The sequence below is a fragment of the Gossypium arboreum genome, chromosome 5 (assembly GCF_025698485.1).
Source record: "Gossypium arboreum isolate Shixiya-1 chromosome 5, ASM2569848v2, whole genome shotgun sequence".
NCBI classification, from domain to species: domain Eukaryota; kingdom Viridiplantae; phylum Streptophyta; class Magnoliopsida; order Malvales; family Malvaceae; genus Gossypium; species Gossypium arboreum.
The window spans coordinates 51,076,071-51,093,904 of record NC_069074.1 but is presented as its reverse complement, the minus strand read 5'-3'; the positions used below and the strand labels follow the sequence as shown (position 1 = coordinate 51,093,904).

The 17,834-nt window shown below is 31.7% G+C and overlaps 1 protein-coding gene and 1 long non-coding RNA gene across 4 annotated transcripts; both read right to left on the bottom strand.

The window, feature by feature from the left end:
- Positions 1-1,645: 1,645 nt before the first annotated feature.
- On the bottom strand, positions 1,646-4,581 carry LOC108453252 (ADP-ribosylation factor 2). 3 transcript variants are annotated; one of them, XM_017751253.2, is made up of 7 exons: positions 4,432-4,581; positions 3,826-3,996; positions 3,307-3,377; positions 3,044-3,163; positions 2,260-2,378; positions 2,094-2,175; positions 1,646-1,947 (listed from the first exon to the last, which is right to left on the bottom strand). In XM_017751253.2, the coding sequence occupies exons 2-7, from the start codon at positions 3,971-3,973 to the stop codon at positions 1,942-1,944; spliced, it is 546 nt and encodes a 181-aa protein (XP_017606742.1). In that variant the 5' UTR covers positions 3,974-3,996; positions 4,432-4,581; the 3' UTR covers positions 1,646-1,941. The 3 variants fall into 3 exon arrangements, with proteins under 3 accessions (XP_017606742.1, XP_017606743.1, XP_017606744.1); XM_017751254.2 differs by having other exon boundaries at positions 4,374-4,437; XM_017751255.2 differs by lacking the exon at positions 4,432-4,581 and adding an exon at positions 4,260-4,429.
- Positions 4,582-5,638: 1,057 nt separating this feature from the next.
- On the bottom strand, positions 5,639-8,772 carry LOC128293066 (uncharacterized). Its single transcript, XR_008283103.1, has 3 exons — positions 6,533-8,772; positions 6,082-6,205; positions 5,639-5,864 (listed from the first exon to the last, which is right to left on the bottom strand). It is a non-coding gene; the product is annotated as an uncharacterized LOC128293066 (long non-coding RNA).
- Between the last annotated feature and the right edge of the window lie 9,062 nt (positions 8,773-17,834).

Here is a 17,834-nt window from a genome sequence, read left to right as displayed (position 1 = left end):
ATGGTATATTTATTATTTTATTTTAATAGTTTCAATTTTTTTACCATATCACTCCTACATTAACTTATTTAACCAATTCAATGTTTAGACTTTTCTTGGAATGCATTTGAACTTACCCTAAATTCATGAGCTTTCGTAAGTTGAAGGGTATGCTTACTTTCTTACTCTTGTTAACTTACAATCTATTCATTTGTTTATATTATTTGATTTTTTAAAAAATGCATATATTTCTGTTATATGTTCATTTTTTGTACTTATTATTTTGTAGGTATAATGCAAATGGAAATCTTTTGGAGAGAAGAAATAGATACAAGTGGAGAAGACTTACATTTTAATTATGTGTTAATTTCAAGACTTATGTACTGTTTTTAATTATGTTGTGATTCAATTCTTTAATTCGGTTAATACTTTAATTCAGGTAATTCGGGTAGTTCGAGTAATTCGGTTAATTTTTTTACTTGTTTTAACCATAAATAAAAAAACATATAAATTTCAATTAATCCGGTTAATCGACCGAATTAACCAAAAAAGTTCAGTTTCGTTAATTTTTTTTGAAAAATTTTTTATTCGGTTAATAGTTAAGGGTTTAAAATGGTTGATTAATTTGATTAGTGGTAATTCAGGTCGGTTAACCGAATAAACACCCATACTGGGAACTAATCTATATGCCTAGGTAAGACCAAAAGGTGACCTTAGGTGGTATATTTTAGTCTAAGATGAGACCGAGAGGAGATTCCTAACTAAAAGTGACAACCATTATAAACAGTGTAGATTTATTAGTTTAATTAGCACTCAACTAATCAATCTACCGTCATTTAATCATTTACATTAGCTAAAACATTATGAAGAAAGTTTAGCTTAGTTAGTTTAATTAATAGTTTAATTTTAGTTTATAAACAATTTTAAATGTGAATTCGCACTAATAATTTCCAACTCAATTAGATTAATAATTGTTCATCATATAATTGACTTAATAAACACATTAACTCATTTAATCTCTTAAGTTCAATCCTTAGAATACTCCAGTATTTTATTGCAACACTACAAATATTACAACTAACTTGTCACACTTACAACAAAGCCGCAATTATTATATTTTATTTTAATTCCCATGTGTTGATTCATCTCTCTCGTTTGAAATGGAAGAATCTTATTTGTAGTCGCGAAGACCCCAAAGGAAAACAAAGTTCACTTGAAAGTGACAAAAGAGTGTGTTCGAAGTATACCATACTCAAATTCAACCTCTCAATAACCTCTATCCCTTGTTAAAATATCTATTGTTTATTCAATAAACAATGGATAAATATTAAGAAGGCTCTTAAACTTTAACATTTTATATAAATAAGCCCCCATACATCTTGTATACCTGAATTAAGTCCATAACCTTTTAACTGCATCTTAATAAGCCTTTAACCTTTAACTTATACCTAAATAAACCCTTTACCATAAACCCATCTCTTCAGGGCTGCTTCCTTAGGTACAAATCAAAAGATAACTCGAGGGCTTATTTGGGTATGGGAAAAGTACAATGACTTGTATCTAAAAAAATCATAATATAGTTTAATAGCTATTTTAACATTTTAGCCATAAACATGAAACCTACCACTAATCATTACCTAACATAAGTATTTGCATCCAAATGAAATTATATTCCTAGAAAATATCTCATCCTTAATTTCTCACTGGTGGAGTTAAAAACTCTATAGGCAGCATATTAAAAACGAAGTCAATAGTTTCTAGTTCCAATGCAGCTATAAGATCCTACACTACAATGCTCATCATCAGAAGAAAAACGCATAACAACAAGAAGCCAACTGTCTCAGATGAAAAATGATGAGAAAAAGGATAATTACAGCTATATATAAAAAGGAAAAACACTTGAAACAATGTTCACTCCTGCATCCAGAATTTCCCCATATTGCAATAATCCTCTTAATGGCTTTAGGCCTGCAGAAAACAGGTGAACATAAGCATATATAGAATTAACAACAACAAATATCAAACAGTTTGACCATAAAGTTTGAACTTATTGTTCAAGGATGTACGGATTAAGCAAAATGATCAGTATACGCGTGATAGTTCTCCATTATTACCTTGTTAGCTATGTTGTTGGAAAGCCAATCCAAACCCTCATAAAGCCCCTCACCAGAGGTTGCGCAGGTGCTCTGTATGTACCTGAAATTACCACCAAGGTGCGTCAGTGTTAATGAATGAGAAGATTGCAAACTATGGCAGTAAAACACAACACAAAAGCATTACCAGTGACGTTGTCGAAGGGAATGGAGGCCAAGCTTATCAGTTATTTCAGCAGCATTCATTGCATTTGGAAGATCTTGCTTGTTTGCAAATACAAGCAACACTGCATCTCGCAGCTCATCCTGCAGAACAAGAAATAGCATAATCATCAAAGTCCAGCAAAACTAAACCAACAGCAGAAGATTCAACTCGTGCTCTTGATATTATTCTCAATATTTCAATATCTAATCCATTTTCATTTGATAATTTTGGCATTGACATGAATAAGGTCAAAAAATTATTATTTGGAACATTAAACTACTTTGAAGAAAAAATATATGGAAGAAAACCAGTAGCATAGTTTATGAGACCAATTTCATTGAATTCAATCATAAGCTTCTGATATTTGTACTTTCAAGCATCATAATGTTTCTTTGAATCCAAATGGTTTTCAAATCAGCATTCAGTCAACCACACATGATTGTCATCACAGTCTTTGCAATAGAAAGATCAAGTAACATGAATCATGCCAGCTAGATTTTTCTCAAACAATTTAATCAGTCAAGATAAATAAAGAACCCCAACAACTAGCAAGGGCAGGGCAGAGGACATCCAATTCCCAAAACCCAACCATAGAAGAGCCATTAACACAAAACTGTCCTTTTGCTAGCTTACGACTGCTAAATTTGTTTTTATATGAACACATAAGATATAGCATCCAAAAGCCACTTATAACAGCAATAAAGTACATGCATAAACAATAGCGTAAAAACAAAGGTGGTTCCACTTAAATTGTCACCTATCATACCTCATTCAGCATTCTATGCAATTCATCCCTCGCCTCAACAACACGATCTCTGTCATTGCTATCAACAACAAAGATGAGACCCTGTGTATTCTGGAAGTAATGCCTCCACAATGGACGAATCTGCATGATTAATAATGAAAAGCAAGGATGTTCTTGGTTAGTCAAGACATTGATATCAGACTATGCAAAGAGCCCTAACTATTAATGTGCCAGAATACAATGTTGTTGAAATAACCAGGCTAAGTATAGCAATAAAGAGATACCTTGTCCTGACCACCAACATCCCACACGGTGAAACTGATGTTCTTATATTCAACAGTCTCCACATTAAATCCTGAAAAGAGAAAACATGTATGATGAACCATGACCAAGGATAAATACATCACAAACATGAACAAGTTACTGTACAAAACAAAATCACATTATGAAATAGTCAGGGACAGAATGGATTACATGCTTTGCTAGCAAATTTGTTCCATGGAGTACATGAAAATAGACATCATCTATGTTATCTAGACTATTTATTTCTTTTAAAGGATCCAAACCTAACACTTGTATCTTACATATTCGAACATAAATATAAAGTGCTATTTTCGAAATATATTGAACTTTTAAAAAAAATTAAAAAATGAAGGATTTGGAATAAAGGAGTATCTAAATAAAGGGCAAGCAATCGTGAGAACAGAATAAATACAATAGCTCTAATATACATTTAAAGATAAATATAATCACCAAACAAAGAGATAAACACAACGAAAAAGATTTGGAATACGAGCGCTTACCGATGGTGGGAATAGTGGTGACAATCTCTCCAAGCTTCAGCTTGTACAAGATGGTAGTTTTACCGGCTGCATCAAGACCCACCATTAAAATTCGCATCTCCTTCTTGGCAAAAAGCCGGCTAAAAAGCTTGGTGAAAGTCAGCCCCATTTCTCTTCCCTAGTTGTTGATCCCTGAATATAATGAAAATTCGCAGACATCATTTTCTTTATTTCTTTTCGAGCTAAAACACGGATATTATATTAGAAAGAATAACTCAAATATACTATTTTCCAATCAATAAACAAATTTCAAACGAATCAAATAGATCTAAACAAAAAATCAATGCCATGACGTCATTTCCATAAAGTTGCTTTGAGAATTTAAAAAATAATAATAATAATCATACATAAAATCAATGGTAAACAACGTATCTAGAATATTTCATCGAATAAACCTTCAAATCATAGAAAACGCAACAAAGCTTCTCATAATTCGAAACGCAAGCCATAGAAATGAAGTACTAAACAAATCGTTTCTTAAACAAAGTGAAATGAAAAGATCCCTTTACATTTATCGGAATGCTAGATCAAAAATAAATATCAAAATAGAGAATCGAATTACTTTACCTTTGGGCACGACCACATCAGACTTTGATTTTGAAAGAAAGGGCTTCATAGCAACGCTAAGGGTAACTTTGGATCACTGTAATAGAATATTCTTAGAATACAGCTGTAATCAGTAATTCAATTATTTAGTTGAATAGATTAGATGGAATTATATTCTAATAGTATAAAGAAAAAACTAAAATAACCAGAATATTCTTAGCAGAATTTTTGTAGGTAGATAATTATTGTTATTGTTATTAAATTTTAATAAGATTATTATTAAAAATAATTTAATAAAATAATAAATAATTTAACCATATTTTAAAATAATTATTATTAAATATAATTTAATAAAATTATTATTAAAAATCATAATATATAATAGTATAAAAATAATATATAATCTATTTTATTATATTTAAATTGCAATACATATTTAATGTGCTAAAATATTATTAGTGAAACAAATAAATTAATTATTCTACAATAAAAATAAAATATTAGAAGTAATAAATAACTTGATAATTATATTTTACATCCAAACATAATATCCAAACACTATCAAAGAAAAATGAACAATACATATTTATCAAATTTCATTCAACAAAATCGGCTCTCTGTTCATGAGTATTTGTAGTATCTACATCCTCAACATCTATTTCTTTAATAATATCAGCGGTTGTTTGAGCATCTTTTCTAGTGGCTTTACATTCATCCTATGATATTATTTTTAATGAGTGTAGCTAGCTCTACATTCATCCTATGATATCATATTTAGGGTGTAATTGGTTTACTCTAAACATTTTTAACAAAATATTTCATTGATTTTAGCTAAAAAAATTAATTAAACAAAATATTGACTTGGGTTTATATAGTTAAATTTTTATTATGTATTATAAATATAAAATAATTCAAAAACTGCTAACCGATTAAATTAATTGGTTTTTTTCTTTTATAGTTAAGAGGATGTACTTCTAAACTTTGGTATAAAAGTTTGAACATCCATCCTCCTAATTTGTGAGATGAAATAACTCAAAATATTTAATTGAAAATCTTACATCCAAATCTTATCAAATCTGTAATATTCCATCTTTCCACATTTGGTGTATCAACAATCATGCTGTGGATTAGGGTAGATGAAGCCGGATTTAAAATTCTTATTCAAAATTTGATGTGTATGAAGTATGAGTCAATGTCTTAAATGAATCAAGAATAGAAATTAATAAAATTTATCACTAAAACCTTAATAATTAAGCTATCAATTACCAAAAACAGGTAGCCTTAAAATGGAGTAATCATCACTTTACAAATTTCGATATTTAATACTATAATTTATAAAGAAAATGTAAAACCTAACAAAATAAAGGAAACGGACCAACAAGAATGGCGAGCCTGCACCTAGCTTTAGCCTGTTAGCTGATTGGTGTTTTGCCCCTTTACAAAGCAGAATCTGCCTTGAGCAGCCACAATGAGACTAAGAATGCTTATGCGAACATTGACACACAGAAGACAAATTTTGGAATTATTTGTTAATTTATCAACATATTATGGTGTCAAATAGTTTAAGTCAATCATCAGAACTTTAATGATAACAGGGAAAAAAAGCGAGTGAACTGAGACAAAGAAACACAAATTAGGAAAAATAAAACAGTTAACGGGTGAAAGGCTTACTAGCAGATATGAACAAAGAAGCTAATTTATCAGCTGCTTTTGGAGTTGAACCCAGTTGCTATAATCTTGCACTAGTTGCTGAAGAAGCAAAGGAACAAGTTTATCCAGTAGAGCTTGTATCATTCTGTATTAATAACAAATCCATTTTATAATATATGCATGGAAAAATTAGCGAGTGAAAATGAAAATCCCCCCTCCTGTCCTAATAAAACGGTATTTGAGGTAGACGATTAAGTTTGTGTCAGACACTATGTAATGCGATTTAATCAACCATACTAATTATCCTTCAATATATATTAAATGAATATACTAAAGTAATGAAATAATAGTATAGTTGGAGAGGCTCCTTAAATCTTGCAAGCCCCAAAAGATAAATGTGAAAATGGATAAGGTAGGATACATAAACATAACCCTAGCATCTGTATGCTGCAATTAAACAAGATATACTTACATATTTCCCGGACCCTTGACAGCTAAAGTTGGCAGTAAAATAAAAGGTCGCATGTAAATCTGTTTACAAAATTCAACCTCATCCATAATGTTGTCAAAGTAAAATAAAAAATCATTGCTTAAACAGCTAGAAAGATGTGATAATTAAACATGTTAGCATACTAGAACAGAAATACAATCACATTATCATGCTGACATTCTAAAAAATATGAATAGAATCAAGATTTTACAGAAGTAAACTATAAATCGAATCATATGAGCCAGAACTGTCTGTCAAAGGGGCTCCCAAATTAACGTAACGCACCAGGAGCCTAAAAATTATGAAATTCAATAAACCTAAAAGGAACTGCAAAACTTAACAATTTCATATTATTTTGGAAGGCAAAAACATCTAAGATGGATTCTGGACAACCCAAAAGAACAATGTTTTGTCACGGGGCATAATTGAAGTTAAATATCCAAGTAACTACCATGATATTTGAAGCCAATAAGATAACAACCTCAAGACATATATTCAACTTCACATCAACCTCTAAAAATGGTTCAGACATATTTGTGTCTCAAGTAATATGATTTATCATAGTAGCTGCAAAATTCAAAGCAACATTAATAGTTACAACATGGAACCAAATACTCGCTTTATATGGCACAACATGCATTCTTAAATATTCTGAAAAGAAAAATCTTCATAGGCCGTCAATCTTAATTCTGTTATCAATGATACAACTGAATGAAATCTATCCAAGCACACACAAAAAAAAGGTCGTACATAGTGCACAAGGATCTTGGCTATAAACAGGGGCAGGTCTAATGTATGCTGCCTTCGCTATTCACAGAGGTTGTTTCAAGGTTTGAACCCATAACCAAGCAGATAGAAAGTCAGGGACGACCTTCAAAATCTTGCCTATTATAACACAAAACTTGTAGCTATAGTTTGTATCCAATTGGGTGATAAGAGGATAGCAGCTAGGGACCAAATGAAAAGTTTAGCCACAGTCTTAAAAATCCAAAAGGGCATACTTTTTAAGCTTAAAATGAGTGGTTTTCAAACAATAGGTTTAGCACTATGAAACAAGCATTTTAATTTAGTCCATCTAAACAACATCTGTCACTCTAAATAAAACCAAACTTATATTAGCTCAGAGGTATACAAATGCCATAATGAGTACCTGAAAAATGGTCATTTTAGCGTTCCACAACTTTTGAACCCGTGAACTGCATACAATTTTAGCAACAAGTATACACGCAATTTTCACCAGTCATCAAACAGAATATGAATAACAGTAACCATTTTCTTTGTAATACTTGACAAATCTTTCATTTTCAGGATTCAGTGAAAATAGACATTGCCATTCTCATCTAATAAGCACAATAGCAAAAATTGGCATTTTGATATTGATGTTACTTATGAATGTGTATGCTTCTGAGTTGTGACCAACTAGAAATCAACATGACAGAGCACTGATGTCTTTCCATACAGAGTAATTTTCATAGATTAATCTGTTCAAATTTTGAGCATTCTTCACTTTTGTTGTAGATCACTGGATGACGCATTTTTTGGATGACATCAAATGTTTAGTAGAACTTAGCACTGTACTTGCAAAATATAACCTTTGCTGACAGGTTCTGAAAATAAAATCAAACACGAAAAAAGGGTTATGAAATTTATGAACCTCAGGAGGACAATCGTTTAAATAAGCAGGAGATTCTGAGAGATTGTTGAAGAGTTTGAGGTTCTGTTCCAAAAGATTCTTGAGATTGATTTTCAGATTTTAGGGTTTCCAATTCTTTTTCGTGCTTGAAAGCGTCATTATTTTCAGGAGAATCATCGTCGGGGTTGTGACGGAGGTGGCAACATTCCATGGCGGTCCAAGTGATGTTGGCGACTTCGAGAACCGTCTTGGCAACCTCCAGAGCTTCATGGCCAACCGTCTAGGAGGAATTGAAGGTGAAGGTAATATCGAGTGAAGAACAGAAAAAAAAAAAAAAAAGAGAGAAAGAACGAAGAAGGAGGGTAAAAATTGAAAAGGGAAAAAAAGGATCCCATTGAATGCCTATTCGGTGGTGAGTAAAGGAATGGCTATGCAGCCTTTTCCCTGAATAAGAAGGGATTCAATGCAGGCTGTAATAGAAATTACAGCCAACCAAACATTGGTTTAGTGATCGACTACTGAATTGGGCTGTAATCTATTCCTATTACACCCAACCAAATATACTGTAATTATGCTTTGGTTTATGTATCGGGGTTGTAAGAAGTGCCAGTTTGAACAATTTATAAAGCCCAAAAGACAATGAACAGATTTGCGGGTGCACCATACCACATCAGATCCCCTAGAAACATATCAGTCCAAAAATTTATTATTCTAAATTATTTTAAAATTAAAAAAAAGTTCCTCTTTCACAATTGATAAATAAATATTTAACAATAAAATGTGTCATGCCCTTAATTGTTATTTTATAAATATCAACTTTCATTTAAGTTTTAACTAACACTTTTAAATAAGCAGTTAATAAATTGCAGCGATTAATTTAACTAACTAATTCTATTATCTATTTATTTAAAAGTGTTAGCTAAAATTTAACTGAAAGTGATATTTATAAAATAACAAATAAGGGCATGACACATTTTATTATTAAATATTTATTTTTTATAATTTTTAGTCTTTATTGGGTGAAATTATTGAAATAAAACACTATTACCAAGGGAATAAAACATCTATTAGGGAAATTAATTAGTAAATATTTTTGAAAATTTAAATAAACAAATTTCTTAAGTTGCAAATATTAACACTGTGCAAATTAATAAACATTAATAGTGTATCAATATAATTGTAAACTAAATTTCTAGTGATAATTATGTCATGTCCTTAGTATGTAAATTAGTGATAATTATGCCACATTTTAAATAAATTTATCAAGTAGCATATTTCAATTAATATAAAGTTGCATAAAAATCATTTTACACAATTAAATTGAAAATAAATTAAGAGTGAATAAATATTCAATAAATAGATATATGTGACAAATGGAGTAATTTTTGAGTAACCATGTGGTAAAGTGAGTAATTTTTTACTAAGCATGGTCGGATATGTCTTTTCACATATCTCATTTTATATCAACCATGAAAAAAAGCTATTCATCCCTGCATTTTTTGTTTTGGAGATTTTAGCTCAACAAGCTATTGCAAACCTCGATTCACCAAACACTACAATTAGAGAGTTTGATTACTCAATCATCCATTTGCACCTAAATCAACTAAAAAAGACTCAAACCTTTAACTTTTTTATAAGTTGTTTAGAATATCTTTTAGAATTTTTAATTTTAAAATATAAATAATGAATTTTTATAAATATTTTAAAATTTAAAATTTATTTTGATTTTTAAATTTTGTTGAGATAGAGACCAATTTACTCATTTTCAAAATTGATAGGGGTAAAAAGGTATTTACACAAATTTGTTATTTGAGTTATTCAAATTATTTGAATTGTAAAATTTAACTCGACTCGAGCTTGAAACTCGAATTACTTATATGAGTTGACTAAAATAATAATAAAACTCGAATAACTTGAAATTCAAGTCGAATCGAGTTTTGCTCACCCCTACGTGAAATAGCTAGGGATGCAAAAAAAATCGAACCTAGTTTCGACCTGACTGCACTCCGATGTGCATACACCAGAGCTATGAACCAACACAATTATTTCTAAATATCTAGCGGTATACTACAAGTGTGACAGGTCAAGTTGTAATATTTATAGTGTTACAATGGAACATCCGAGTATTCCAAGGATCGAACTCAAGAGAGTTAGGGACAAAGTGATTCCTAAGCAACAAACATGCAAATAGGAAGTCTAGCTAACTACTTACTAATTACTTTATTAGGACAATTCATAATCAAGGGTAAGTTACACTAGTCAGTTGTCTAACACTAAAAAGGACTAAAGTGTAAAATAATCAAAATTATGCAATTAACAATTCAATACACACAAGCGGTTGGTTGACTTTCATGTTGCTGGTTAGTATTTGGTTTAAGAATTTAAAAGGCTTAAACTTCTAATTGACTCAATTTTACCTCTCGGTCACCACTTTACCAAATTAGATGATTTAGTATATTTATCTCTTGACCTCACTAAACTAACTTGGGACAATCAAATTGGTGCTCAATAGGATCTCTTCTCAGTCTCACCTATCAAATTGGTGCTTAGTGGTTATCTAATGTTTAAATTAATACTAAGCAGTATTACGTGGTCAAATCGTAATACGAAAAGAAAACTTATATTAGTAGACGAACCTAAACATGTCATTAATCTAATAAAAAATGAGCAAACCTATTGAAAGACTAATATTTCGTCTATCAAGTTAAATTGGGGAGACGCATTGTTTTGGGCATTAAAGCGAATGACTCCTAAAAGATAGAAACATAAATGTTGAATGTCATTACTTTTCAAATTAATTGGTCAAAATGAATTCGTTGAATGTAGAAATATTAAATATATTTTCTCATAGATTCTTTTTACTATAAAGTTATCATGACTTTAACGGAATTAGAATTAGACTGAAAATTATTTAATTGGGAAATTAAATTAATTTAAAATTTTATTTTGAGAAATAGAAAAATAAATATTGAGTTGGATTGAATTATAAAGTACTGGGTTGAAAGTCCATGAAGTTCTTGTAATTGGACCCGATATGGAAAAGGCCCAAAAGTCCCTTATGTTTAATGCTAGGGACGACAAACCATAGTTTGTTTAACTAGGGTTGCCACCGCACCTAATCCTACTTAAACTAAGATTTCGTTTTTCTACTGAAGTAGACTTTTATAATTCAACAAGGGTCTCACCTCTTCTCCCTATAAATAGATGGCATTGGTAGGGCTAAATACACAACTTTAAGATATTGTTATTATGTTTGAAGATACTGAGATTTTATTTTCTAAGTATTAAATCTATTTTTAAGAATAAAAATTCTATTGATTTCTATTGAGAAAAAAATTTTGCTTTCCAACTGAAAGTAAAGTAAATTATTTCTGGTTTTGTGTTTGATTTGAATCGTTACACTTGATGTAACTCCTTAAACCAGGCCTAGACGTTACGACCCAATTTGAGTAATCACATGGGCCATGAATATGGCCAGTATGTTTTCATAAGAAAAATCCATTTGTCCTCGAAACAAGTTTTTTTGAAAACATCATGTTCTTTTTAGTAGAAATTAATTTGTTCCTTTTTATTTAAAAAATATTTGTATTATAACTTAGTTTTTAAAACACAGTTGTAGCGACTAATAATTTTTAAAACATTTAACGATCATTTAAAAGAAAAAATACTATAAAAATAATCCATGCAATATTTCCTAAAAATATTGAAATAGAATTTCTCATGCCATAGTCCGCAACTTAAAATAAAGTCCTAAAAAGTTATTAAGACAAACCCAAATTAAAGTCCATAATAAAATCCAAAATAAACTCATATAGTCCGTAAAAGTCCCAAATCATTTTAAAAATCCATAACCTAGAAATCATTATTCTAAGAGCTTCTCCGATGACCGAAATCGAGTCCTAATTACGAGGATTACCTAAGACACACAAGTAATATGCGTGAGCCTTAAAAGTGTAACGCCCCAATTTTCGGGAATCCTGTGAATGTTGGCATAGGTTTAATTATGTTAGTGGGCCTCTATAAAGCCCAAGCTTAAGATAGAACCCGGCAATTTTAGTTAATTTTTTTTTCCATAAGAAAAAGGGAGTGAAATTATGAAATAGGACTTATGTAAAAATGTTTGAAAATGCTATAGGCTAAATTGAAGTGGCCAAATAAATAGGAGTGCAAAATAGGAGGATTTGCATGACAAACCTCCCATTTTACATGAAGTGGCTAGCCATCATGTTGTTGTAGACAATATGAGTACTTGATATCCATAATTTATGGTACAAATTGATACAAATTGATAATGGGTTAGGTAAATGTTCCATGATAATGGATTAGGTAAATATTCCATGATAATGGGTTAGGTAAATGTTTCATGATAATGGGTTAGGTAAATGTTTCATGATAAGAATTTCATGTCTTTTGTATTAAAGAATTAAATGGATGAAATATGAAGTTTTATTAAAAGAAAAATGGGGTGAAAAGAACAAAGTTTTGTCCATCTTTGTTCATCATAGCTAAAAGTTAGAGAAGAGAAAGGAGAGGAGAAAGCTCTTGAGTATTTGGTCATTAGGAGGAGGAAAATTGAAGGTAAGTTCTTGCTACCTTGCTTCTATTTTGAGGTTCATGAGTTCTTCTTGATTCTACCTTAACTCTTGAAGTATATTTTGATTTTTAGTTGTGTTGTGAGCATTTAGTCATGAATTAAAATGAAGGAAATGGTTGTTGTTTCATGTTCTTTTGATGAAAAATGGAAGATAGGTGAAGTTGAGCCAAACAAATAAGCATGCATGTGCCTTAGATGTTAAAGGGAAAAATCAGCTAACATGTTGTGCTTTAAAATGATGAAATGGAGATTATACTTAAGTAAAATCACAGATATGTGATGATTGATTGGTGATATACATGTTTAAATAACATGCATGCAAGGTATGTGTGAAAGAGTGATTTGGTAATAAATCTGCTTGGGACAGCAGCAGTAACGTGACTTTGGAAAATCACCATAAATTTTGGGAGATGAATTAGAAGCTGAATAAATTATGTAATTAAAGCTTAATGAGTCTAGTTTCAAATGAAATAAACTAGAACATATTTTGAATTCTGTACAATGAGAAATTTGATTCGTAATGAAGAGTGGTCAGATTAGTCAAATAGTGAAACATGGGAAACTTTGAGAAAAATCTGGTATTGATTGGCTAAACCAAAAATTCTGAAAATTTTATGGATAGAAGATATATGAGTCTATTTTCAAGGAAAATTAACGGCACTTGATTTGGAGTTTCGTAGCTCCAGTTATAAATGATTTAGTGACTGTTGCTCAGAAAGACAGCTTGCAATGAAATTATGATTATGTAGTAAACATTGACAAAAATTTGTTAATGAGTTGCTTATTGATTTCTTATAAGCTTACTATGATCTGTAGGTGTGGTTGACCGAATATTGTAAGGGGTTAATACGTAGTTTGTATTTGAATAGTTAGATTAACGTGTTAGTAATCTAATTGTAGGCAGTTCGTGTGTGGATCTCGTCAGCATATCGTCGCAAACAAGTGTGTAACTAACACCCTCTTTCTTAGTCTAGATCGGCAAAAGCCGAAAAGCCAAAATGCCGAAAATCGATATTTTGTAGATTTGTGAGTGTGCGAATGCTCGTGAGGTAAATCGATTAATGTTTTTGGTAAGCTGCAATGCTTGGACTGCAAAGTGCATGATTTCTGTGCCCTCGATATTTTTGGGCTTAATGGGCCAAAATTAGAATGATGGGCCAACGGGCCCAATTCGGTAAGAACCCTCGGTACGTAATTCTGTTAGTACGTGAAAGGTAGGAATATGCATGAAAAACCCTAAAATAGATAAATTACTGAAATACCTTTAAAAGTGGAAAATTTACAGTTTTACCCCTAGTAGATAAATTACCGAAATACCCCTAAGGTTAAATTGACCTAAATGCATGTTTGACTGTTGTTATTTACTGCATGCCATGTTGTTATTATCTAATGCATGGGATTGGGATATTGACGGAGGAAGTACTGAAAGTGGCTTGTCCACGTACTGGAGGCTTTGCCTCAATTTACTGTTAACTGAGCAGCAAGGCTGCAACTGTGGAGTGTTGGGCTGGGTGGGTTGAGCTATCCCCACATGGAGTGTATGGCTGGTACGGGTGGAGTGTAGTGGTTGGTGGGTTGAGTAGTCTCCCCAAATGGGCTTGCATATGTTATTGATGTTGCATGTATTTTGAAATGGGCCTATGGGCCATACATTATCTGAATAAGGGCTAAGGCCCGTTTATTGTAATCTGAAAGGGCTCGCCCAGATACCATCATTACTGAATGGGCTTAGGCCCAATAGGCTTGAGCTGACTTGGGCTTTGAATGGGTTTTCCTTGCACACTGAGTTTCCCCAAACTCACCCCTTTTATTTTCATCTACGTAGGAAATCCCCAACCATAGTGGGCTTGGAGCTATGAGGAATTTGAGTGGCCACCCGCTCGAAAGTTTGATTTTCTTCTGGTGAACTGGACATCCTTTTAATTACGTTTGAGGTTTTGGGCTTTTAAATGTAATAAGGCCGCTTACTTATTTTTGATGGTTTTTAATATGTATTACTAAGATAGGTAATACTTGTTTTAACTGTTGAAATTGGATAGCTTTAGGGCGCGTTTTCAAAAACAACAATTGATTTCAAAATAACACGACAACAAGCAAAGCTTCCGCAATGAAAGTATTTTCCAAGATTAATCACTTTTCCTAAAAATGACTTAATCAAATCGGTTTCCTAGAAATATCCATGACGTTAAGGTGTGGCAATGGCGGTATGCATGTCTAGGATTGGATCCGAAGGGAGCTTGGTACTTAAGCAGTCCGATGGACTCACCACCTCTTTTCCGGTTTCCTACCTGGTGCACAGCTTCCATTCACTTTAACCCTTAATGAATTAAACTTTTGAACATCAAGTACGATTTTCTGGACTTAGAATGGAAATTTTTTTTAACGTTTTTGATGTGGCATGCCGGATCCGGCCATAACTTCTGGGCTGGGTTTGGGGTGCTACAAAAAGGCTCAGCATGAGATCAAAGATAAAGCTTATGTATAATATAACATGCTTTCAACATATCAAATAAACACATCCAGACCAAAATATATACCATTTTTACAGAAATCTCATATCATCAATATTACATATATACATAAATATCAAGACATGTTTATGTAACAACGCACATTTTGAAGAATTTTCCTACCGATTTCTGCTACACACCAATATTGAGTTCTCTAGAACTAGTCCATCCAATAACACACCATTTGCTGGACAAGCCACCACATAAATGCCAATAAATGGCCACATAACAAATTATGGACAAGCCACCACATAATTGCCGATAACGGCCACATAATCGCAAATAAACTGCCAGATAACTTCTACCTTTCACAAGACCCACTCCATGCATGTGATATGACCATTTTCAAATTTAACACATTTAATCATTTTTCACATGTAGTCATGCTCATAGTCTCACTTAACACATATTTCTCAATTTTACACATTTTCATGTAAACATACTCACATATCACATATTATTCACTTTTTATTCACTTTAGAACTTCCACCTTTCACCAGACCCATTCCATGCATGTGATATGGCCATTTTCAAATTTAAAACATTTAATCATTTTTCACATGTAATCATGCTCATAGTCTCACTTAATGCATATTTCTCAATTTTACACATTTCCATGTAAACATACTCACATATCACATATCACATATCACATATTATTCACTTTAGCATGCTTTAATATATTTTCATATTAAACCACAGATCTCATCACACACATGTATATATAACACATATTTAAATCATCACATATCAATTAAGTCATGTATCACATAACATAGAGATGAGATTTTCACACATGTCATCATCACATACATCAATTCATCACAAATCATAGATTTCATGAACTAATAATTTTAAGAACACTTACTTGGAATTTCCCTTTTTATAAGGTTTTCAAATCCAATTTGAGTATTTAGTGTACTCTCAAATAATTATTTAATAGCTTTTTATTTAATAATAAAATAATGGCAGATTATACTTAAAAAAATTCAAATCCCACACCTTAAACTGTAGATTCAATTGCCACAGTCCTATTAGAAGATGTTTCGCTTGGATCTAAACCTTGTAGATGAATCTAAACACGTATTTTAGTTATAGATCTATCGGATATGTCTTAATACTTAAAGTTTAATCATTGCAATAATTCTCACCAATTACTTATCCTTAAATCAGCACTTGGATTCGATGCACCCGTTAACTCGCTAAGGATTTCTTGGATTGGCACTGTTTGGCCGTTCAAGTTATTACAAAATCCCATTAGTACTATGATAAACGAATAATAAAATATTTCAATTTCAACCAACCATGGCATTTCTAAATGAAGGATTTACAAATCGAACAACCTCATTTACACTTGATTTAATATGAGATGATCGAAGGATCGAGAATGGAATGAGATCGACGATTTTGAGTGATCTAAAAATAATCGATAAAGTGATAGAAAATGTGAGTTTTATTCAATAAGGAATCGATAAAAGAAAGATGAAGCAAAAAAGAAAAAAATTATCATCGCTGACGGTGGCTATGGCGATTGGGCAATGATAGAGCAGCGGTCCAACGGTGGTGAGAAAAATATAAAAGGGAAGAAGGTCCAAGAAAAATGAGAAAAGAGAAAATAAATATGTGGAGGAGGAGAAGATCCATGGTGGTTCGCTGCGACGATCACGAGAGTGGAAGAGAGGAGTGAGAAGGCAACGTTTAAGGTCGCTAAGAGGTCACTTGGTGGTGGTGGAAGGATTGGTTGTTGCAGTTGAAGAACAAAAAATAGAGGAAGATGGTGGTGGCTCTTTTTCAATTTGAGATAGAAAAAAGATGAAGAAAAATGAAAAAAATGAAATAATATAGTGAAAATGAGGGTAGGGGATGGCAAGGGTGCATGTAGCTTGGTCAACTATGACCAGGTTCATTGTATCACAACATTTTGGCAAAAAAAGAGGTTTTGGCAAGGAAGTGAGAGAAATAGTCAAAAGGGGGATGCATTTCACAACTTATGGCAAGTTTGACTTGCTAAAGGAAGATTGGAATCACGCCATTTAGGGCAACTATAAGAGACGACAAGGCTTAAATGCACATGTTAAATATGTGCAAAAATTTAATTAAAAAAATATGAGAACTATGAGATTCAAACTAGGGAACTCTAGGATAGTTAAAGAGTTTCTTACCACTAAGTCACAACACTTTCTTGTTTTCATTCTTGCGCATAAATTAATAAATTACGGGATGTGACACTTGAAGTAGTTCGTAGTATGAGAATAGCGAAAAAGGTCGTTCAGTTGGAAGACTGGAATGAAAAGGATCCATCTGGTTGAAAACACATGCGATTTTGGTAAATGGTTTATTGCTATAAATATTACAAATTGATTCGGTTTTTAAATTTTTTATTTTCCGCTATGCAATAAAACCATTTTCGAATAGGAATTTTTCCAACAAAAGGCACTTACAAAATCCTAAACCTAACTATGCAATAAGTTTAAAAACTAAACTAAAAATAAATAAATGGAATCTCGGCTCAACTAATTTAATTATTTACAAAACAAGTTTAAATTT

Coding starts and splice junctions, on each gene's coding strand:
- LOC108453252 (XM_017751253.2), bottom strand. CDS start 3,973: ATGGGGCTGACTTTCACCAAGCTTTTTAGCCGGCTTTTTGCCAAGAAG. Junction 3,378..3,825: donor CACCACTATTCCCACCATCG/GTAAGCGCTCGT, acceptor TTCTCTTTTCAG/GATTTAATGTGGAGACTGTT. Junction 2,379..3,043: donor TGCATAGAATGCTGAATGAG/GTATGATAGGTG, acceptor CTTGTTCTGCAG/GATGAGCTGCGAGATGCAGT.